A 25,699-nucleotide genomic window follows, 5' to 3' on the forward strand; every position below is an offset into this window, starting at 1 on the left:
ACACGCCCTTGTTACATCTCGTTTAGACTACTGCAACGCACTCTACGTGGGGCTGCCTTTGAAGACTGTTCGGAAGCTTCAATTAGTCCAACGGGAGGCTGCCAGGTTAATAACTGGGGCGGCGTACAGGGAGCGTACTACTCCTCTGTTACGCCAGCTCCACTGGCTGCCAATTAGCTACCGAGCACAATTCAAGGTGCTGGCTTTAGCCTATAAAGCTCTAAACGGTTCCGGCCCAGCTTATCTGTCCGAACGTGTCTCCCGCTACGACCCACCTCGAAGCTTAAGATCGTCAGATGAGGCCCTGCTCGTGGTCCCGTCAGCCTCACAGGTGCGGCTGGCGGGGACGAGAGACAGGGCCTTTTCAGTGGTGGCTCCCCGCCTATGGAACGCCCTCCCCATTGAAGTCAGGCAGGCTCCCTCCCTCCTGTCTTTCCGAAAGAGGACAAAAACGTGGTTATGGGACCAGGCATTTGAGCATGAGTAGCAGCAAAAATGAGATAAGAATATATGACCTACTGACAGACCCCACATGAACATGGAAAGCGCCTTAAATGTATATTTAAATGTATAATTATGTATATTTTAATGGCTATTCTTAATTTTATTGTAATTTTTAATCTTGATGGATTTTTAAATTTGATGAAAACTGTTTTTAATGTGTATGGTTATACTGTAAGCCGCCCTGAGTCCCCTGATGGGTGAGAAGGGCGGGGTAGAAGTGATGTAATAAATAATAATAAATAAATAAATAAATATGCCTGCTCCAAGATGGACCTTTTTACCGACAGCTTCTAGTTTCCTTCCCTCCTTATCAGTTGGTGTGATATGTGTTCTAGCTGAACGTTTGTTCTGCATCATGTTGACCACAACCGAATTGGGTTTTGGAGGTTTCGAAACCCAGGGAGCTGTTGCGAGGTCCACTTTATATAGAGCATCACATTTTCGTGGTATTGCCCCAACCAGAGTCGGAGCAATATCAGGAGTGGTGGCCAATTGCAGTAAATAGGGAACTGCTGGGAGAGCTGAGGCTGTCTTTGCTGATGGCTGCTGCTCATCTGTCGGAAACAAGTGACAATCAACTGTCTTTTCAGTTTTTGGAACAGGTAGATTCAGGGCTCTATGAAGCCTTGACATTAGGGCAACAAACCCAGCCGTCTCTGATGGTACTGGTTGGTCCAGTGCCAAATCAACCTCATCTTCTGCTTCAGAATGGTGAGAGGTATCAGATTCTGAGCCTGACTGAGACTGAGGGTTTTCAGGTGGCAATGAAGGCACAGGATTAACAATAGGCTGAACTGCAGCCTGAACTGATTGTTGCTGTTGCATAGGTACCAATGGCAGCTGCGGTGGCTGCTGGTCCTGAACTAATATAGGCCCAAAAAAATAGGCACGACCGCCTGGTGATCTATGAATATAATCAGATCTGGCTGGTATTGAAATGTTGGGCTGCACTATAGCAGCAGCATACCTTTGCCTGTGTGGAGGCGATGGGAAGGCTGGTGCACTAAGAGGCATAGGGCTGAGGTACCTTAAAGACCCAGACGGTAAGTCTGGAGACATGACAAGTCTCCCATCCCTGGGTTTGAGCATAGAGTAGACAGGGGCTGCAGAAGCAGACGTGCTACATGCTCCAATAGCCTCTTGAGAGAAGGAAGGGCTCGCCATAGGCTGAGCTGCATCTCCTCGCACCCCAGTTGTCTCTACCGCACAAGCGGGAGGTGGGGGCTGGTCCTGGGCGCCTGCCTCCGGTGGGCGGGTTGTCTCCGCCAAGGGGAGCAGGGCCGCACCCGTGACCAGGGCCTGTAGCAGAGGCACGGTGTTTGAAGCCGCACTGCCTCTGAAGTCTTCCAAAGGCTGCAGAAGCCTCAAGCCAACCGGCGTTTGGACCGCTGTGCTCCATGGCGTAGACCTCGGAGGAGGCGTGGCCTGCACGCAGGGAGTGGAGCGCCCTGGAAGCATGGCCGCGCTGCGCGTTTCTGAAGCGGAACGCTGCTTCTTCTTCTTCTTCCGAGCCTCTCCTCTATCTCCCAGAGCCTTTGAAGGCGTGGGAGTAGCTGGAGGGCTAGACTTGGCCCTCTTTGGAAGGGGAGAGGCCTCCTTGGAAGGGGTAAGTGGACGCCGCTGCCCTTTAAATTTCTGTGGCGTTTGGGAGCCAGCTAGGGAAGGAGGGGGAAACAAAGCCCGCTCATAAAGAATGGCTGTTAACCTCATTTCTCTATTCTTCCTTGCTTGTGGTGTTAAAGCCAAACAAGCAGAGCAAGTTTTTGCAGCATGAGCCTCTCCCAGGCAGGAAAGACACTGATTGTGTCCATCAGAATCTGGCATTTTAGAGCCACAAGAAACACACTTTTTAAACCCAGGGGTAGACATACCAATGCCGAAGTCAGACAGTCCAGGGTCAGAAATCCAGAATAGCGAAAAATCCAATTTGAAGCCAAAGTACTTGTAAGAATCGTCAAAATACAGTCCAGGTCAATGAAACTTGAAATCACAGTCAGAGAGGTTCCCAAAGAGCTGCTCTAAGGCGGCGGAAAAAAAAGGAACTGAAGCTACATCCCCACCTCTGCATATATGCCTTCTGGGGAAGATGGGCGGGGCTGTAGCCAAAGTACTTCAAACAGCTGTTTTAAGGTTCCGAGAGCATTGCTGGGGGCAATTACTACCACATGTGCTTATTTCACCAGACACCACGAAGAAGTTAGAAAATACACAGAAAACAAGTTATATGACAATAGAATTCCACAAAAATATAAATAACATTAAAATGAAAGTAATTAATACCTCTATAAATACAAAAAAAAACATTCTTGGGAGATACGAATTCTAGACTGAACTGCCACTTGCAGATTTAAATAAATAAATAAAAGCGGGGAGTCTCTGATGTGCATCCCTCTCTGTAGTAAGCCTCTGCAACCTTTAAGAGCTAGCTCATGACAGCCATATACAATGGCAGTGTCTCCACCCCAGGATCAATCACTAAAGAAAGAAACGAGGCCTGAGCTCTTTAAAAAGGTTGATGAGTAAACAGTTATGTTATCCCAAGGCCTGACAGATCCACTGGGTTTATACCACCCACCAAATTGTAGAGGCTGATGCTGCACACCCGTTTCTCTTCTTTGTCCAAGTAAACAAGCAGTCCCAGATAATAGTTGAAGGCCAGGAGGCTCTGCGATCACAACACTCCTGACCCTGACTTGCACCTAGATTTTGCTTTTTCATTTCTGAAATAGCATTCAAGCCTGAGGGAAAACAATTCTTGATAACAGCCTTTGGGCTGAAGCTGCTTCTGCTTAACCCTGATCTGACTGCACTAAGGAACCACTAAAGATCTTCACTTGGGAACTGAGCTGCATTTGAGAGAGACCCTCCGTACTTAGCTACAATTTAACAGTTGTGGGACAGCAGTGCAAATGGAACTGCTTGCCCTTCATGTTAACATCAGACTCTCCCTGCAATAAAACTCTACAACCTCCAACTCCAACACAGGAATCCCTATGTAGTGCTAAATATGATGGTAACTAGTGCCTGGTACAAAACATGGGTGAATAAGCCAAACATGGGAATATTCTAACTTTTTTTACCATTAAGCCAGAGGGCCTCAAACTTTTTAAGCCGAGGGCCAGTTCATTGTCCCTCAGATTGGAGGGCTAGACTATAGTTTTAAAAAAACCTAAACTAATTCCTATGTACACTTCACATATCTTGTGAGTCCTGATGCTCGCTATTTATTTTATGAATGTTATTTTAATGTTATTGTTTTAATTATATATGCTGTCTTTGTATTGTTTTATCTGTTGATTGGGCTTCGTCTCCATGTGAACTGCTCCGAGTCCCCTCGGGGAGATGGAAGTGGGTTATAAATAAAGTTGTTGTTGTTATTATTATTATTATTATTATTATTATTATTATTATTATTATTTATCTTATATGTAGTGAGAGATCAAGAAACAACAATACAATATAATGAAGAATAATTTTAACCAACATAAACTAACCAGTATTTCAATGGGAAGTGTGGGCCTGCTTTTGGCTAAGGAAATAATCAAGTTAATTAGGATTGCTGTTGTTATTGTGTGCCTTCAAGTAGTTTCAGACTTAGGTTGACTCTAAGTCTAAAGTTTAGGGTGGGAGCCGGGTAAATGACTTTGGAGGGCAACTCCTGGCCTATGGGGCTTAGCTTGAGGACCCCTGCACTAAGGGATCAGAGTCAGGTTGTAGATGCTGCACTCTCCATTTCCCTGTGTTCGCACCACACACACATATATATACTCCAAAAGGATGCTTACCATCACCAATTTCTTCAGGGCCAGGGGAACTGATTGTGGTGAACTTCTCATATGCTTATATTCCAGAAAGAACACAAAAAATCTACTACTTTTTTTTGGACCTGAGATTTTTCTGAATCCAAAATAAGTATTTCCCCCAGTGACAGAACAGCCAATTAATTTCACAAGGGAAAATTACACAATCCTTTTCATATTAATTATTCCTTTTCTACACATTGACTGGAAAAACAAAACCTACAGATTTTGAATCTGGCCGCTCTGGCTATGTGTTATTTGTGTATACATTTCAAACCTGTTTTTTTCTCCAAGGGACGTAGTAGTGCTTCATACAATAATAGAATTGGAAGAGAAAACATGGACCATCTAGTCCAACCCCCTGCCATGCAGTAAAATACAATTAAAGTACTCATCACAGACTTGTTTTTATGTGGATCTTTTTTATCTCCTTAACCATCCTGCCATGAACGTGACCAGTCTGGGACTATCTACTGAACTTCACAGCAAAGTGGGTATTTAAAGAGTGTCACCTCAATTCTATCTGAACACTCTAACCCAGTAGAGGAAAAAACAAAAGCCAATAGGCCTCATTCACTGAGTTTCCTTATCAGATCTGCAACTTTTCCTGCCTGTATCTCTAATTAGTGGTTAGGGATCATAGATAAAAGGTTATTTTAAGCTTGGGAAACTTTTGCACTGAAATAGTGTCTATTTTGAAGCTTGACAGCAGATATGAATCTAGCCTCTCCAAAGAATCCCAACAATCAGAGCATTACAGAACACAAAATGATGCCAATATATGCTTTCTTACATGCTCATTATCAATACAGAAATGAATCCTTTTTAAGATCCTTCTGGCCTACCTATCTTTTCTTGAAGCTTCTCCACTTCTTGCTCAGCTTCTGTTGTACAACGATATCCTTTCTTCTTTAGTATATGACAGATCAAAATCCCCAGGAGACCCATTAGGAAGAAGACAGGAATCAGCAAAAAAGCTATATACTCAGGATGTGCGCTACCTTCTGAAGTTCCAGGTGTATTTGTCGTACTTCTTAAGTTATGGCTTAACAAGACATCAGGATACTCTATGGAAACAACGGAATGAAACTACTTACATTAGTCAGGTTTGTACAGTTGACAGCGTAAATTGGCAGTGATTGACAGCATTTGTCAATCAAGAAAGTAAAATTATTTAGCAAACATGTGACCATACCAGCTAATCAACACATTTGCAACTGGAGAGTACAGCCAAGTATTTACTCCCTTTGTAGCAATTTTAATGACTAGTCCACTAATTAATGGTGTCTGAACTGGCCAACCAGTTTGTAACTAGATGAAAATAAGTAACAGAAACCATGGGAAAATTGTATTTATATCCATAGTGTTGCCTTTATGAAGTTGAATGCACAGCAATGATTATAAACTATGGTCCACCTGTCTTATTTTTGTAACTGCAAGCCACAATTCACTAAACCAGTTCAGCATAATGTATGAATGACTCCTTCGGTGCTTCAGAAACACTTATGTTATCCAACATTCATTATTTTAGTTTATATCAACAGAAGATGCATACTATGTATAAGCCAACAGAAAATATGGGATGTAAATATTTTAATTAGTGTTAAAATAATTCACTGATTTTAAAGGAGAGGTACAACTGTATGTTCTCCTTTCCACTCCATGATGATAGAATCATAGAATCACAGAATAGTAGAGTTGGAAGAGACCTCATGGGCCATCTAGTCCAACCCCCCACTAAGAAGCAGGAAATCGCATTCAAAGCACCCCTGACAGATGGCCATCCAGCCTCTGCTTAAAAGCTACCAAAGAAGGAGCCTCCACCACAGCCCGGGGGAGAGAATTCCACTGCCGAACAGCTCTCACAGTGAGGAAGTTCTTCCTAATGTTCAGGTGGAATCTCCTTTCCTGTAGTTTGAAGCCATTGTTCCGCATCCTAGTCTGCAGAGCAGCAGAAAAGAAGCTTGCTCCCTCCTCCCTATGACTTCCCTTCACGTATTTATACAGGGCTATCATGTCTCCTCTCAGCCTTCTCTTCTGCAGGCTAAACATGCCCAGCTATATATATATATATATATAGCCCTCTCTCTCTCTCTCTCTCTATCTATCTATCTATCTATCTATCTATCTATCTATATATATATATATATATATAGCATAGAACTATAATATCAATAGAGGCCTACATTGACATAGAGCAACTTTAAATATAGATGGGACATGCTTTCATTCAAATATATTCCTCCCTTTGGAAAGTTTACAGCCCTTCAATTCTAAAATCAGTCAGACATCAAATACTGACCACTGTGGAAAGGATCAAATTGGCCTGCCCTTGTGATCTAAAATATCTATTTATGGCATATCTTTGTCTGCAATAATAGGCCTCTAAAGAAAGTATTGTTTCACATTCGGGATAAAATAACAAATGATATTTCGCCAATGCTTTCAAGTGTTCAAACTGTTTTGTATACCTTATTTGGCTGCATTTCTTACAAATGTCTAAAGATAATAATAATAAGTTAGTCTTATTATCCCCAACATTTCACATTTTAAAAATAAATAGAAAACTAGAATACACATTTTAAAAAATCCCTCAAATGTATCAAATGTGATCAGAAACATTTCAAAAGTCAATGGAAATGGCAAGATAACGTTTGTAATATGATTTGAGAAAGTAACACCAGAACATGCTTTGGTCAGTGTATTTCCTTAGCAAGGGGTTGGACCAAGTTACATCCTACTTACAAGGATTGTTATTGGACTTCAGTTCTCCAAACCCTAGACCAAACAGCTAATAGCAAAAAGGGATGGTGGCTATAGTCCTACAAAACCTGAACTACCATATTTGCTCCATCCTGTGTGCACTCCTCAAGAGCAACTCCCTATAGATGACCAATACATATGTGACAACAACCAAAGCTGCATGATCCAGGAAAGGGCACAAATGGCACACTGCCTAAAGTTACAGAAAGGCATCCTTGGACACAGCTGGCACCTGATCCTCCAGGAGCTATAGAACTGACTATTTAACATGGATGTAATTCCACAGAGCACAGACCATAAGTGGGCCCAAAATGCCTCTCCTAACTAGAAATGTGAAGACCCAAAAAAAAGCAGAAAAAATGGGGATTGAAGAATGACCTTTTGGGCATTCTTCATCTAAGCCTTCTCCTCCTCCTCCCCCTCCTCCTCCTCCTTCTTCTTTTTTGAAAAATTGGGTCACAGAATATATTTTTTTCAGAATGATGTCTTCATAAGTACTTCTTTCGATTGTACAGTATTTCAAAAAAAAAATGTAGTCAGTATATATCCCTTTTCTATATATTTTTTGTGGGAACCAATGTTTTCTGTCTGCATAGACAAAAGATAATAATTTTCCCTACTACTGATGGTTTCTTATGAGGGAGGGGTCCCCTTCCCCCAGTTCCTCATAAATTGGCAAAAGAAAAGAAGTTTCTTATATAGTAGAGTCTCACTTATGCAAGCTTCACTTATCCAAGGTTCTGTATTATCCAAGGCAGTCTGCCTTTTAGTAGTCATTGTTTTTGTAGTAAATGTTGCAATGTTTTGGTGCTAAATTCATAAATACAGTAATTACTACATAACATTACTGTGTATTGAACTACGTTTTCTGTCAATTTCTTGTAAAACATGATGTTTTGGTGCTTAATTTGTAAAATCATAATGTAATTTTATGTTTAATAGGCTTTTTTCTTAATCCCTCCTTATTATACTTCCATTCATAACAATAGTATTTTTAGAAGCAATTGCAGTTGGTAATTATTTTGTAAATAAATTCTACCTTCAACTTTTGTATCCAAGTTATATGTAATTATTTTATTCTCTTAAAGGAACAGAATGATTTTCAGTCTGTACAATGTGCTACACAATAAGATTTTGCCCCCAGTGGCAGTATGTCGCTGAAAAAAATATGACATAAAATTACATGATTGTATGGAATTATGCAATTCTTGACATGAGTTCTGGTTCACATGATGGTTTTTAACTGTAGCCAATACACTTCCCTTTAAGTTATGCATGCCCTACACAGCCCCCACGCCTCCAAAATATCACAGATAAAATAAAGGACACTGAAAGATTTTAAACAAGTTTGTATTAGGTCAATATTATAGATGCTCACTAATTAGCAAAAGCATTTCAAGATGCTCTATTATGAGATCACGGGACAATTCTAGAAAGATAAAGGCCTATTTTAGGATAGAATAAATAACACCAGCATCTCTTGCTTGTGGCCTTCCTATAGGCCTTTAGTTGGGCACCATCAGAACAGAATACTAGATGACTGCCTTTTGGTCTAAAGCAACACAACACTTCAAAAGAAAAAAAGGGGGATAATCTAGCTCGCTTACATAAAAAAAACTTTTAGAAATATATTGTAATAAGGTGGTAATACGGCAGTTCAATACAATATACAGTAATTTTCCAGCAGAGACTGTCTAGCAACAACTGATTTTAAATTCAGGGCATTAGTTTTGCAACATATTTGGCATGTTTGGATCTGAACCTTTTCATACATTGGCAGTATAAAAAGAGACCAGATCTAGACATGCCACACAGAAAAATTCTCATTAATTCAAATTCTTCCCCTCACCTCCCAACAGTTTCTGTTTTTAAAGAGGTAAGTTACATCACTGCAAGAAATACATTCCTATATCTAGATGTATTTCAGGCAGTCAAGATCACAAAAATATTTACATAAGGTCTTTATACAAGATCCATTAAAAGCTAAGGATGCCTTTGCATAAATATAGACCTTTGGTCTTCAATTTGAATCGATTTAAGCAACATACTAAAATATATTTTCAAATAATCCCAGTGTCCTGTGAGAGGTATCACCACAAGAACCTAAAAGGTACAGATAGTTTAAGGAGACAGACCTTCTTTTGATAAGAAAAAACCTGAAACCATGGTAGCCCTATGCATGGTGTTACATTCGATTTGAGCATATGTTTTAACTGAGTATTTATTAACATTCTATTGTATCCAAAGAAATAGGTTTATATCTACAAAAATTCATGGAAAAATAAACACCAGTTAGTCTTAAGGGTATTGCCATATTTCTGTTTCTGTTTCCTCCTTCTTCCTCCTTTTATGCTGCAAGAGACTAACATGCCTACTTCTTTGAAAAATGCTCTTTTAACAGAACATACCTCAATAGCCCAAGGGCCCTTCCACACAACCATATAACCCAGAATATCAAGACAGAAAATCCCACAATATCTGCTTTAAACTGAGTTATCTGAGTCCACCTGCCATATATTCCAGTTCAAATAAGATAATGTGGAATTTTATTCAGCTGTGTTGAAGGGGCCCAAATCTTCTTTCTGTCTCATCTTGACTTTCAAAGTAAGCCATCGGTATGAATATGCAATGCCCAAGACAGACAGGCCCAAACAGGCTTGGTAAACACCCAAAGGTTTGTTCTGGTCCTTCCTATAGAAGTTGAAACCTGTTGGTTAGGCCCAATTAGAATAACTCCACCAAACCCTTGGTGAGTCTATACATAAACAAATCCAGTAGCTCAGCTCTACTCAAGACTAATTGTAGGATTCAGATGATAGTTTAGAATGGGGTTTCTCAAACTGTGTTTTGGATTTCGGCTCCCACAATTCCTAACAGCTGGTAAACATGCTGGGATTTCTAGGAGCTGAAGTCCAAAACACCTGAAGGAGCGCAGCTTGAGAAACACTGGTTTAGAAGATATCGGCAAGGCTACTCACATCTAATTTGTTTAAACCACTATCATCACTAACAGAGGGAAAGGATATATACCATACACAAGTTAAGTAAGAAAATACAGCAGAGGAGAAACAATTATTATTGATTATCACAACTTAACACTGGTTACTGACAGCAAAAGATTCAAGTAGAAGTGGGATATGGAATGGTAGGAACTAGACCTTTTATTTTGAAACACAACACACAATAACCATGGGATATGTAGGCTGGGTTAAACTGTAACTGTTGGGGGCAAATGTACTTTCTCATCAAGATCAATCCAGTCAAAATATAGAAATCTAATTCTGAGCATATAATAATAGCAGACTACAGCCTAACCTAGTGGATGCAAGTATAAAAGCAGGTCATTTAACTCAAAAGGTCCACGAGTAATTGAAAAAATGAACTAAAGTGTTTCCTATCACAAATAGTGAACACCCATATTATGAGCCTGTTATCTGAGACCTGATTAACATCACAGGCAAAGGCTCTAGTCTTTTGCTGTGCTGTTGGTGAAAGAAGAAGCTTCTGATTGGAGCTTTCCCCTTATAATGCAATCAGCATTGTTGTTGTTGTTGTTGTTGTTGTTGTTACTCATCACACCCCAGAACAAAGCATTTTTTCAACAACGCCCTTACTTTGAAACTTCCAGAACTGCAACATTTATAGTAATCACTCCTCAATTGTGTTCTAATAAATATTACAGTATTTAAGACTGTATTTAAGCACTTAAATAATGATTTCTGGTGCTGCTTCATCTCTTGAAATCATTTTGTATTGGTTTTTATTTACTTCATTGACTGAGTAACATGAAACTGAATCATAGAAGCCATGCTTACCAAATGCTAAAAATAGAACTAATTGTGAGTGCCACACAAAATGGCAAAGCTGCAGAAGTTCACGTCCATTTCTAGTTCTATCTACAGGTGGGTGTCTGTCCAGGCAGATCACAAAGTGACATCTAATTAAATTAGGAAACGTTATTTCATTATTTTAGAATGACACTGCTATTAAACAACGCATTCCTAATTTTCCTAGAAATCTACTGAACTACACAGGACGGTGATTGAACCTGCCCTTGCTTCCAATGTTTAGGTATAATCTCTTTTCCTATAATTTGAATCCACTGTTTGTGTCTTAGTCTCCAGAGCAGCAGAAAACAAGCTCAATGTGACATCTGTTAAAATATTTAAACATGGCTATTGTGTCCCCTTCTCAGCCTTCTCTTCTCCAAGTTAAACATACCCAGTTTCTTACGTTGTTCTTCATAGAGCAGTGGTTCTCAGCCTGGGGTCCCCAGATGTTTTTGGCCAAAAACCCTAACAGCTGGTAAACTGGCTGGGATTTCTGGGAGTTGTAGGCCAAAAACATCTGGGGACCCCAAGTTGAGAACCACTGTCATAGGGCTTGATTTCCAAAATTTGACCATTTTGATTGCCCTTCTTTGAGCATATTCTAACTTAACACTATCCTTCTTGAATTGTGAACTGGACACAGTAGTCCTGGTGAGATCTGATAAATAGTGTGGAATGATTACTTTGCTAAATCTAGACATTATAAGGCTGTTCCTGAGTTACAAACATCTAACTTACTTACAACTCCTAGTTACAAATGTACTGTAGGTGAGACACTAGGAAGTGAAAAGAAATCTACCCCTAGAAAGGAATATTCACTCCTGTGAGAGTTATCATAGGAAAAAGGTGTTTCCACTGAAGCTTTATTTCCAATCCTTGATTCCACAACAATCCAAAATTTTCGAAATCTAGCTTTCACAGAGACATAAAGTAAAGTAAAATCTTTCTGAATGGGGCACAGACAGCAAAACAAACATTACAAGGGTGTTAACCCTTCCTTACGTTATCCAAAACTGTAAAAGAAAAATCTAGAGTTATACTTAGAAAAAGTATCTGTTTTGACTTACATACAAATTAAATTTAAGAACAAACTTACAGACCTTCCCTGTTCATAATTTGGGGACTGCCTATACTCCTATTGAGGCATCATAGAATCGCAATGGCCGTTGTAGCTGCCACATCACACTGTTGACTCATGTTCACCTTATGGTCTACTAAGGCCCCTTCCACACAGCTGTATAAAATCCACATTGAACTGGATTATATGTCAGTGTGGACTCAGATAACAGTTAAAAACAGATATTGTGGATTGTCTGTCTTGATATTCTGGGTTATATGGCTGTGTGGAAGGGTCTTAAGACTCTCAAATGCCTTTTGCATGTACTGCTGTCAAGCCAAGCATCACCCATCCTATATCCGTGTTTCATTTTTTCTGCCTAAGTGTAGTATCATACATTTCTCCCTGTTGAAATTTATTTTGTTAGTTTTGGCCCTGCAATCTAATTTGTTAAGGTCATTTTGGATTGTGATCATATCCTCTGGATCATCATTGGGAGCTATCCTTCCCAGTTTGGTCTCATCTGAAAATCTGTTATGCATGCCTTCTATTCCATCATCCAAGTCATTAATAAAGACATTGAACAACATAGGGCCTGAGAAAGAACCTTGTGGCATCCCATTAGTCAATTTTCTCCAAGATTAAAAGGGAGCCATTCTTTGGGTTCGGCCGGTTAACCAGTTCCCAATTCATCAAAGAGTATCACTGTCAAGGCCACATTTTACTAACCTTTTGTGGTAATATCATTGGGGACTTTTTCAAAAGGCCCAAACGAAATCAAGATAGGTTATATCCACAGCATTCCCTTCATTTGCCAAGCAAAAACAATTTGCTCAAACAAGAAAATGTTCCTCATAAAATATTAAATTCTATCTCTACATTAGATATATGCTCATGTTTATTTGAAGGAAGTCTGTGATTATCCATAGAATTTGTAGTTAATTAGCTATTTCTGTTTACGCCAACTGTTTTCATGTTGTAAGCCATGAACATATGGTAGTTTTAAGCAATAAAAGAGAAGGCATGCAACATCTGGCATTTTATCTGGTCCTAATGTAGACTCCTGTAGATCTGACATACTTGGATAGTCGAATGTTTATTAAAATACTTCCTAGCTACCCTTCAGTTCAGAAAGCTCCCATGACATATTACAGCAATTAAAAGTAGTGTTAAGATAAAACATAAAAGACAAATCTAATAATTTTACCCAACTCTGTAAAGGTTTTAATTTGTTTAAATATGTTGTCATTATTAGATTGCTTAATATTTCAACTATGCTAAATTGTTCATTTATTTTATCTATACACTATCCTGTATATCCCTAACCCTAACCCTAATGGTGCTCCATGCAGTCATGCCAGCCACATGACCTTGGAGGTGTCTACGGACAAAGCCAGCTCTTCGGCTTAGAAATGGAGATGAGCACCAACCCCTAGAGTCAGACATGACTGGACTTAATGTCAGGGGAAACCTTTACGTTTACCTTTATCCTGTATAGTGCACAATAAGACACAATATAGCTATTTTAATTTTTAAAGTGTCCAATATTTTAAAACCGCAAGAAAAACAAGAAGCCACCAATACAAGGTAACATAGTGAAGTCAACCAGATGCCTGTCAGAAGGCAGGAGTAAATAAATATCCAAATCTAATACCCTAAGGACATCAGACTCCACTTCAAGCAAACTTCTGGGTGGGGCATTCTACATGCACAGTACAATAACTGAATTCTGCCAACTTAATATTAATTATTTAACTACTGACAAATAATTCATGTATTAGATTACTGGGTGGCAACTTACCTTCATATATTTCATAACTGTTCATAAACCTGAGTACAAGGAAAACATGAAGCTTGACCCTACATGATTCCACTCAATCTAATGTATCTTTCCAATAGACTATACATTTCAGAGAAAGCTAATTCTATTTCACCATTAAAAGTACTTTCCTCCATCATACATACATTCCCCTAGAACACTTGTGTCAAATGCAAGGCCTGTGGGCTGAATCCTGCCCTCCACATCATTTTATATGGACTGCGAGGCTTTCAATGTTATGGCAACTTATTTGCATTTATGTAGTCTTATAATTACAGCCCCCGATGGCATAGTGGGTTAAAGCCTTGTGACTTTAAGGTTGGGTTGCTGACCTGAAGACTGCCAGGTTCAAATCCAACCCAGGGAGAGTGTGTATGAGCTCCCTCTATCAGCTCCAGCTCATAAGGGGACATGAGAGAAGCCTCCCACAAGGATGGTAAAAACATCAAAAACATCCGGGAGTCACCTGGGCAACGTCCTTGCAGATGGCCAATTCTCTCACTCCAGAAGCGACTTGCAGTTTCTCAAGTCGCTCCTGACATGAAAAAAAAAATTACAAAAAAGCAACATGAGGCTGATGTGATAAAAATGAGTTTGACACCCCTGCCCTAGAAGGATCTCCATCAGTGGCTTTCTTTTGACCACCCTCAGGCACATACACACTACCCCCAGATCAGTTAGAAGCTTGTCTTTCTCCTACAAATACGCACTCCACAAGTAAAGCCTCACAATCACGTGGCCCATTCATTCATTATACATGTGTACACACATCTTCGTTCCTGACTGCACTCATCCCTGCTCATCCTACTATTGCATGGGCATCTTGCAGCCTTCTCACTAAGCTCTTGGATACCTTGCAGCTTCTCTTCCAAGATTATCAACAACAAATCCTCTTTGGGTTTTGTGAGTTTTGGTATGTTTCCTGGCATAACATGAAGCCAAGCACCTGACATCCTTACTCCCTATTAATAACACCAGGCTCACATTGGACTAAAAAAAAAAGACAAGATGGCAAGAAGTTGCAAGCTAGATGCTTTGGTCTCCAGTTTCCCAATTTGTTTATATTTATAGTTCTTTAAAATGGATGAGCAAAGGACTTGATGGATACCACTGGAGATGTCTGGAAAGTACGATAAGGAGTCCTTGACTAGATAGTACCTTTATTAGGACCTGTTGAAATTTAAGCTGGGCAAGGTGAGTTGTTCCAAAGTCATAAGTGAACTGGATGAAGTTCTGATGAGTTTGAAAACTCTTTGTCACTTTTTCACAGGTGGGTGGAGTGGGTGAGTGAGTTTGGTGGAATAACGTATCTGTATTATGTATATTTGATTTTTTTTTACATTCTGTATGTCACTTATACACTTAACTAAACATTATTAAAAAGCAAAAAAGGCAAAAAAAAAACCTTGTCACCTTTTAAACTGACTCCAATAAATTTATAACTTTATCTTTTAGACTTCACAAGAAAGGACAAAACTGAGATCAAGCTCCTCAACTAGCAGAAAAGTTAAATACTATGCAACTCTAATTTCCATTTGAATATGCCATGCAAAGCTACACAGAGACTAATAATGTTTATGTTTTGGTTCCTAAAAAGCAGGGCAATTCTACTGACATGAGATAGAATAATCACTTGGACTCTACTGTATTGAACATCTTGATCCTCTTTTTACTTAAAATGAGCAAAATAAAAGTGTATCTAAACATGCAGTACTACTGAAATAGTAGAGCATTTTTGGAGAAGTTAAATGTATCAGAGAATGAAAAGAATTTATAATTAAAGTCACAAATGTAATGCCTGACTAGGAGAGGAACACAAAAGAAAATACGGGGAAAAGTGGCACAACAGTTGATCAACCTTCCCACACTGAGTCACAAACAGAAACATTACTCTATACCAGGGGTCCTCAAACTTTTAAAGTGGAGGGCCGGTTCATGGTCCCTCAGACTATTGCGGGGCCGAATTATCATTTTTAAAAAAATGAACAAATTCCTATGCACACTGCACATCTTATTTGTAGTGCAACCCCCCCCCCCCCCCCAACAACAACAATTATTTATTTACTACATTTATACCCCACCCTCTCTCAGAGCGGCGTACAAGTTGTATGTACATACAATATATTATATTATCAGCATAGCACAATATTAGCATTATATATTACTGTATTGTACTATACCACTATACTGTAATATTTTTAGTAATAATATATAATTAATATTATTATATTGTATTATTATTATATTGTATTACATTATAATATTATTTATTTATTTATTTATTTATTTATTTATTTACAGCATTTATATTCCGCCCTTCTCACCCCGAAGGGGACTCAGGGTGGATCACATTACACATATAGGCAAACATTCAATGCCTTTTAACATAGAACAAAGACAAACAAACATAGGCTCCGAGCGGGCCTCGAACTCATGACCTCCTGGTCAGAATTATTCATTGCAGTTAATTGCAGCTGGCTTGCTCTCCCGCCTGCGCCACATTATATGTATACACAATATATTATATTATTACCATTGCACAATATTAGTAAATGAACAATTACAATATTTAAAAATAAAAACAATTTTAACCAACATAAACCTATCAGGATTTCAATGGGGTGTGGGCCTGCTTTTGACCAATAAGATAGTCAAGTAGGATTGTTGTTGTTGTGTGCCTTCAAGTCATTTCAGACTTTGGGCAAGTCTATGTCTAAAACTGAGGGCGGGGGCCAGGTTAATGACCTTGGAGGGCCGCATCTGGCCCCCGGGCCTTAGTTTGGGGACCCCTGCTCTATACAGTCCGTTGCCATAAGCAGAGTGACTAGCCAAGACCACAGTTTTTAAGAGCAGTAAGTTCAGCAAAAGCAAGCAGTGACTGAATTTTTCTATTACTGCATGAACTCAAATTGCAAAATCACATTTGAAACCTCCCCAATTTAAAGACACAGCTTCATGTTAAAATATGTGCATCCATCTGAACTCTTCTCCATGAAATATTAGATCTAAATGTAGCGTAGGGAGAAAAACAGTGAAACTTACAATGGAGGGACAATTTACACTCATAATTTTATGAAAACTTGAAGCAGAATCCAAGAAATAAGTACCATTGTTTGATTTTAATTTAAAGGAAATAATATCTGCTTAAGTGTCAAGTTTCCATTTAGAGCTAATTTTACTTTTTGTGGTTTATTGCAATACAGTTTTTTTTAATGTTATTGATACTGAGTATTTCTCAAAAATGTCGTTGAACTGAATTTCAAATACTCTATACGTAAAACACAGCAATTAAGCAACCAGCAAGCAGTATCTTTAGGCTTAGGAGAGGGATCATAGAAAGAAGCCTGTGGCAAAATTATATGACTCAGTTGTGTCACAAGATAATAAAGATGAAGATAACACTATGTAACACTTTTTTGTTTCTGGACTACAAATGTCATTTCCTAATTGATTCTACCATAAAAACATAGAAAAGGTTTATTAAACTGCAAAAACTTTGTTTTTGCAGGACATACTGAAGGACATTTTTGCTATAGTTTTTCAATGAATATCTCATAGAATCATAGAATCATAGAATAGTAGAGTTGGAAGAGACCTCAAGGGCCATCTAGTCCAACCCCCCGCTAAGAAGCAGGAAATCGCATTCAAAGCACCCCCGACAGATGGCCATCCAGCCTCTGCTTAAAAGCCTCCAAAGAAGGAGCCTCCACCACGGCCCGGGGGAGAGAGTTCCACTGCTGAACAGCCCTCACAGTGAGGAAGTTCTTCCTGATGTTCAGGTGGAATCTCCTTTCCTGTAGTTTGAAGCCATTGTTCCGTGTCCTAGTCTGCAGGGCAGCAGAAAATAAGCTTGCTCCCTCCTCCCTATGACTTCCCCTCACATATTTGTACATGGCTATCATGTCTCCTCTCAGCCTTCTCTTCTGCAGGCTAAACATGCCCAGCTCTTTAAGCCTCTCCTCATAGGGCTTGTTCTCCAGACCCTTAATCATTTTAGTTGCCCTCCTCTGGACGCTTTCCAGCTTGTCAGCATCTCCCTTCATCTGCGGTGCCCAAAACTGGACACAGTATTCCAGGTGTGGTCTGACCAAGGCAGAATAGAGGGGGAGCATGACTTCCCTGGATCTAGACGTTATTCCCCTATTGATGCAGGCCAAAATCCCATTGGCTTTTTTAGCTGCCGCATCACATTGTAGGCTCATGTTTAACTTGTTGTCCACGAGGACTCCAAGATCTTTTTCGCACACACTGCTGTCAAGCCAGGCGTCCCCCATTCTGTATCTTTGATTTCCATTTTTTCTGCCGAAGTGAAGTATCTTGCATTTGTCCCTGTTGAACTTCATTTTGTTAGTTTCGGCCCATCTCTCTAGTCTGTCAAGATCGTTTTGAATTCTGCTCCTGTCTTCTGGAGTGTTAGCTATCCCTCCGAGTTTGGTGTCATCTGCAAACTTGATGATCGTGCCTTCTAACCCTTCGTCTAAGTCGTTAATAAAGATGTTGAACAGAACCGGGCCCAGGACGGAGCCCTGCGGCACTCCACTTGTCACTTCTTTCCATGATGAAGACGACGCATTGGTGAGCACCCTTTGGGTTCGTTCACTTAGCCAATTACAGATCCACCTAACCGTAGTTTTGTCTAGCCCACATTTTACTAGTTTGTTTGCCAGAAGGTCGTGGGGGACTTTGTCGAAGGCCTTACTGAAATCTAGATATGCTACATCCACGGCATTCCCTGTATCGACCCAACTCGTAACTCTATCGAAAAAAGAGATCAGATTAGTCTGGCATGACTTGTTTTTGGTAAATCCGTGTTGACTATTAGCAATGACCGCATTTGTTTCTAAGTGTTTGCAGACCACTTCCTTAATGATCTTTTCCAGAATCTTGCCTGGTATTGATGTGAGGCTGACCGGACGGTAATTGTTTGGGTCGTTCTTTTTTCCCTTCTTGAAGATAGGGACCACATTCGCCCTCCTCCAATCTGCTGGGACTTCTCCTGTTCTCCAAGAACTCTCGAAGATGATTGCCAGTGGTTCTGAAATAACTTCCGCTAGTTCCTTCAATACTCTTGGATGTAGCTGATCTGGCCCTGGGGACTTGAATTCGTTTAGAGCGGCCAGGTGTTCCTGGACAACTTGTTTCCCTATTTGGGGTTGGATTTCCCCCAATCCTTCGTCCATTCCATGTTGCTGAGGTTGAAGATGGCTTTCTTTTTGTGAGAAGACCGAGGCAAAGAAGGCATTAAGCAGTTCTGCCTTTTCCCTATCCCCTGTCACCATCACCCCATCTACTCCTTGCAGTGGCCCTATCGCCTCCTTTTTCTTCCTTTTTCTACCAACATAAGCAAAAAAACCTTTTTTGTTGTTTTTTATGTCCCTGGCAAGCCTGAGCTCATTTTGCGCTTTAGCCTTGCGAACCTTTTCCCTACAGGAGTTGGCTATACGTTTGAATTCTTCTTTGGTGATTTCTCCCCTTTTCCACTTCTTGTGCATGTCACTTTTGAGCTTTAGCTCAGTTAGAAGTTCTTTGGACATCCATTCTGGCTTCTTTGCACTTGTCTTATTTTTCTTCTTTGTTGGCACTGTTTGCATTTGCGCCTTGAGTATTTCACTTTTGAAAAACTCCCATCCATCCTTAACTCCCTTGTTTTTTAATATCGGCGTCCATGGAATGCCGCTCAGTAATTCCTTCATTTTTTGGAAGTCAGCTCTCTTAAAGTCCAGAATGCGTGTTTGACTTGTCTTAGTTTCAGCATTCCTTTGTATTGCAAACTGCAGGAGCACATGGTCACTTGCCCCTAAGGATCCAACCACTTCAACTGTATTGATCAGGTCTTCCACATTTGTTAAGATTAGATCAAGAGTTGCTGATCCCCTTGTTGCCTCTTCTACCTTCTGGACCATAAAATTATCTGCAAGGCAAGTGAGGAATTTGTTGGACTTTGTACTCTTGGCTGAGTTTGTTTTCCAGCAGATATCGGGATAATTGAAATCGCCCATGACTACTATATCTCTTCTTTGTGCCTGTTTGGTCAGCTGTTGACAGAAGGCTTCATCAAGTCCTTCATCCTGACTCGGAGGTCTGTAGTAGACACCCACGACAAGATCTTTTTGAGTCCCGCTTCCCTTGATTCTTATCCAGATGCTTTCAAGCTGGTTTCCCGGATTACAGTCTTGCATTTCTTCTGTAACGTAACTGTTTTTGACATATAAAGCTACTCCCCCTCCTCTCCCCTTTGTTCTATTTATGTGAAAGAGGTTATAGCCCTCAATGGTTAAATTCCAGTGATGGGAGTCATCCCACCAGGTTTCAGTGATGCCTATGACATCGTATGTGTGGTGCTGTGCTAGGAGTTGGAGTTCGTCTTGCTTATTTCCCATGCTCTGAGCATTAGTGTAAAGACATGTAAGCCCCTGTGACCTCCCCTCGAACTGTTTATTTGGGATTATTGTGCTCTCTGTACTTGGTCCTTGCTGTGTTTGTGCAGCCCTCCGTTTAGCCTTACGGCGGTTCCCTGTGGTCGTGGGTAATATAGTGTTCGCCAGGCTGTTGTTCCCCTCCCCCAGTGGATTTAGTTTAAAGTGCGCCTGATGAGGTTTGTGAGTCTGTGTGCAAAAAGATGTTTTCCTACTTGTGTGAGATGCACCCCATCGCTTGCCAGTAGTCCATCCTCTTGGAAGAGTAGACCATGGTCAAGGAAGCCAAAATGCTCCTCTTGACACCATTTTCTGAGCCAGTTATTGACCTGTACTATTTTTCCGGCCCTTGTAGAGCCATGTCCTACAACGGGGAGGAGGGATGAAAAGATCACATGTACATTATACAGTTTTAGCTTTGTTCCCAGAGCTCGAAAATCATTTGTGATCTTTTGAAAAGTATGCCTAGCGGTGTCATTGGTACCTACATGAATCAACATAAGGTGGGGAGGGTGATGGGGCTTTAGGAGCCTGCTGAGCCTCTGAGTGATATGGTGTATTTTTGCCCCCGGGAGGCAGCATGTTTCTCGAGCCATCCCATCCGGTCTGGAAATGATGGCTTCCGTTCCTCTAAGGAGGGAGTCACCTACTACCAAGACCTGTTTCCTTTGAGGATTGACAGGGTCCCTTTTGTGCAAGACAGTGTGTATGTCCCCTGAAGAGTGTTCCTGTTGAAGTGAATCATGTAGGTGTAAAGTGTTGTCCTCCTCCTCAACATCCCCAGTGCATTCATCAATGACAATCCATTGAGATACATCCGAGAGCCCATTACTCTCCCAAGGATGTTCCTGTTGCTCCTGGTCTATGATTGGGGGTGGAGCATTTGCATGATTACATAAGTGTGACTGTGGTGATGCACTGTCCCTGTCAGGGCTATCCCCTGCGCATTGATCCAGGATGGTCCACTGAGTGGTATCTAAGAAACTGTGGTCCTCCACAAGATGTGTTTCCTGATTGTATGTTAATGATGTAAGAATTTCAAATCTGTTGTGTAAATGCAGCTGAGCAGAGGAGTTCTGCGGAGGCTGCCTGGTCCTGCGTCTCCTTCTATGGGTGACCTCCTTCCAAGCCTGAGGGTTGTCTACCTTTGAGTTGATCTCCCCATAAGGTTCCTGATCATGGTCTTGGTGGTGTTGGTGTGATGCAGGCTGCTGATCTACAGCAGCGTGTTGTGCAGTGTCCAAGAAGAGCTCGAGTGCCTGAATGTCCTTAAGGGTCTTAATACGGTGCTCGAGCTGTTGGATCCTCTGCTCCATCAGAGTCATCTGTTTGCATTTGGAGCAGATGTAGTTGTCTAGTTTTTGTGTGAAAAAGCGGAACATGCCACAGCTGGTGCATGTGATGGGAATGTTTTGCTTTTGTTGCATCTCTTGGTGAGCGTGGTGGCCAAGTGGGATCTTTGTACAGTTAAGTAATATGCACGCACTTTATGTGCAGACTGCAACAAACCACGTCTTTGTGTATTTGTTTATGTTGCTTTGTTTCCTGTATGTACTGCAAAGGATAGTTAGTAAAGGTGCAGAAACTCACACTGGCAAATAAAGCTTTCCCAGAAACTCAATTAACAGGGGACAATGCCTGCTGTCAATCAACTTAAGTACCTGGCTCTCTTTCAACACAACAGTCACACAACAGTTAGACTTTGACCACAGGAGCCAAGCCCAAACTCAGTTTAAAATCTTAGCCAAATCTTAGCCAAATCCTACCTGAAGCCAGGGAGCAAAAATGTCCTCCTGCTTCCTCTGCTTCTGCGAGAACCAACTCAATTCAACATAATTTGTGACAACCACAAAAATGAAGTTTTTAGAGTATAACAACTATTTTTAAAGTAAGTACCACACAATTAAACAGGAAATAACACTTTCAAACCAGGAACAGAATGTTTTTTTCTAATTTTGTTACATAAGACATCTTTATGAGCCTTAGTGCACTCCTTTACCTGGGTTTGGGCCTGAGAAATCAAAGCAAAGTGAGGATATACAAAGAATAAGTTGTAAAGAAGCACACTCTGACCCAATCTACACTAACAATTTAATGCAGTTTGAAGCTATCTTCAAACTGCAGCAGCCAGACCACAAACTCCCACAAAACAGCATGAAAGCAAGCCCTTAATGTCTATCCATTTAAGTTTCATTTACACCTTATAGCCTGAAAAAAAATTATACATATTTTAATAACTTTGTGTATAAAACAAAGTTTGTGTACACTGAATCATCAGAAACCAAAAGTGTCACTATATTAGCCATACATGTGGAGTGTTGAATTTTGAAGGATTTCAGAATTCTATATACAGGGTATTTAAATGGAAACTAGGGAGTTCTTTTTCAAACACCCTGTATTAATACCCATATAGTTATCTACATCCAACTTTTTCTCTTTTAAAAGAGACTCAAAGTATCATTGCTCAACCTGCACTTACTTCAAAGTAAGTGTACAGAACGGAACTCTTTAAAATACCTGAGGAAAAGCAAGGCAATTACTAAAAAACGGACATCTACCCATGGGACAATTTAATAGTAACTGGGTTTTAAAACAACTATTTCAAGGCCAGATTTCTTCTTTTCAACAACAACTGCTGTGTCTTAGGGGAAAATGCTATTTTAGTGAATTCAGGTTCACAGAATGGACTGAATTTACCATAAGAAACTGAACTAAAATATCTCATCCAGAAAAACTAAAATTGTGGGGGGGGGGGGGGGGGGGGGCAGGTTGAATTTCAAACAAAGGTCAATGAACTCCAGAGAGAAGCAGCACCTTCTGTGACCTGCTGTTGTTAAGAGGAAGGAGTGACAAAATACTGCAGTTAAAAATCCTCCAACTGCCTTCTATAATTTGCAAAAATGAGGCAAGAGAAAACGATTGGCTTTATAAAAGACGCATATTAACAATCTTTTATTATTTCAGATTATCTGCAATGACAAAACAACTGCTATCACTATCACCATCCTCAACCCATTTATCAGGGTTACACCTCCATGCACCAAGATATATATAAAAAAATCATAAATGAAATATACTAATATTAGCCATTCTTGATATGCATTCCTATTTGTTATGGGGAATAGCCCCCCCCAAGAGTGCCACAAGAGATATAATTAAGAAAGTGTTTAAACAGGCAATATAAACAATCAAATTACAAACTGCACAGTAACGACCTACTTGCTACTTTTCTGATTTTGCAACACACAATCCCACAGCTATTTTTAAAAAAACAATCAAAGCATATCTTCCCAAGAACGGGGTGAGACAACAGGAAAGGAGAGAAATCTACCCCTGGGATGGGGAATTCACTCCTGAAAGAGTTCTCATGAGGAAAAGGTGACTCCACTGAAGCTTTATCATCAATCCTTGTTTCCACAACAAGCCAAAATTTTCAAAATCCAATTATCATAGGGACAGCAAGTGAGGTGAAATCCTCTGAACAGGGGCAATGACAGCAAAACAAACACCACAGGAGTGTTAATCCTTCTCTATGCTAGCCAAAGCTCTAGCTCTGGAAACCATAGGGAAGGGTTAGCACCATGTGGTGTTTGTTTTGCTGTCAGTGCCCCTGTTCAGAAAATTTCACCTCACTTTCTGTCTCTGTGATAAATGGATTTTGAAACTGGAGTTACACTTTAAAAATGGACCTTCTCTGACTTACATACAATTCAGCTTCTGAACAAAACACAGGGTCAATCTTATCTATAACTTGGAGACTGTTTGTATGTGTGTGTGCGCGCGCATGTGTGTGTGAATACACACACACACATATGCAGTTATCATTAAATGAAACCCATCAGACAATCTGCATATTAGAATTTCACAAAAACTTTTTTTCGTATCAGGAGCGACTTGAGAAACTGCAAATTGCTCCTGGTGTGAGAATTGGCCGTCTGCAAAGACGTTCTCCAGGAGACACCCGGATATTTTACCATCCTATGGGAGGCTTCTCTCATGTCCCTGCATGGGAAGCTGGAGCTGACAGATGGGAGCTCATCCCGCTATCCGGATTCGAACCAAAAGGTCAGCCACCGGGGGTTCCTACAAATAAGTGCCTTCCATATAGAAGTGTTATAAAATGTGATTTGGCAGTGTTTAGCAAGAAATTCTGAGAATATGTAACACTAAGAATGGCAATATGCCTGCATTAACAGAGATGACTGCCAAGTGATTGCATCGGGGACGGGGGAGGGGGGGGGAGAGAAGAGAATTAATGGCTGCTCAAGAAGTATGAAGAGACAAATGGAAGTGGAGAGAGAAAATGGGACCTTAGTCTTTTCTTTTCTGTCTGGAAGCCAAACCTATAGAAATCTCATTCCTAGTTGTCACTGCTGTGTGCCTTTCCAGTCATTTCTGACTGAGAGCAACCCAATCACAGGGTTTTCTGAATCTGAGAGTGGGGCTGGATCTACACTGCCAAATAATGCAGTTTGGATCCTTCCAGACAGGCCCTATATCCCAGGATCTAATCCCAGATTTTATGTTTATCCCAGATTATCTGACAGTGGAGACTCGTATAATCCAGTTTAAAGCAGAAAAGAGTCCCCCGAAGTAATTATTATTGTTAGCTCCCATTGCCAAACACAAGACTTATACTGGGAAACAGCCCTTTGTAAGACCCTGTTTAGTCCCCCAAAGTAATTATTATTTGATTCACAACATTAGTACACAGCAAACAAGATCACTATGCTGGCTGTTGTATTGGATCACACGTCGGAGACTTCCCTAGTGTCTAAGGACTGTGTGATGTATTGGCGAATAATGTGTGCAGATCCAAGAAGAGTGGTCTTTTGCAGCTGACAGATGGTAATTTTGTCACTGCCGATTGTGTTTAAGTGCAGGCCAAGGGCTTTAGGCACTGCACCCAGTTTAGTTTACCTTAGTTTTAGTTTAGGCACTGTTTAGTCCCCCAAAGTTTTTATTATTATTACTACTACTACTACTACTACTATTATTTATTGATGATTATTTAGTACAATTTAAAATCGAGAGATCGTGGGGGAAGGGGGGAATGGAAGAGAAGGTAGTTAGAAAAAAGGAGGGGGAAACAAGAAAACCAAATATATGTATGGGGGTATTAATAGGAGAGAAGGGAAGTGGGGGGGAGAGGAAAGAGGGGGATTTGGATTTTTGAGGATCTATGTAGTGGTGAGATTTGTAGAGGAAAGGATGTGATCTTGTGGTGGTACATGCAGATAGTTGTAAGTTATGGTTGAGAGCTCTGGTTTCTCTTCAGATCGTATAAATCTTTCGTTTTTTACTACTACTACTACTACTACTACTATTATTAAAGCCGTTAGGGGGTTTCTTGGGTTTCGTGCTCCGCTTTTGTATTTTTTTCAACCTCAGCCCCCTTCCCTTCTTTTTGTAACATGAGCTTAACAAAATCCACAGATAATAACACAGCCCAACCAAAAGAATGTTCTTGGTGTCTTCATTTTTAGGCCTGTTCCTATGGTTATTTGGGA

At 40.4% G+C, this 25,699-nt stretch overlaps 1 protein-coding gene across 1 annotated transcript in view; it reads right to left on the reverse strand.

Moving 5' to 3' along the window:
* Positions 1 to 25,699, reverse strand: part of rell1 (RELT like 1) — a 40,859-nt gene that overhangs the window by 13,739 nt on the left and 1,421 nt on the right. Inside the window, exon 2 of the mRNA XM_003226251.4 lies at positions 5,150 to 5,371. Within this exon, the coding sequence (XP_003226299.1) occupies positions 5,150 to 5,371 (222 nt within the window). The remainder of the gene's footprint in view (positions 1 to 5,149; positions 5,372 to 25,699) is intronic.

The sequence above is a fragment of the Anolis carolinensis genome, chromosome 5 (genome assembly GCF_035594765.1).
Source record: "Anolis carolinensis isolate JA03-04 chromosome 5, rAnoCar3.1.pri, whole genome shotgun sequence".
Lineage (NCBI taxonomy): Eukaryota > Metazoa > Chordata > Lepidosauria > Squamata > Dactyloidae > Anolis > Anolis carolinensis.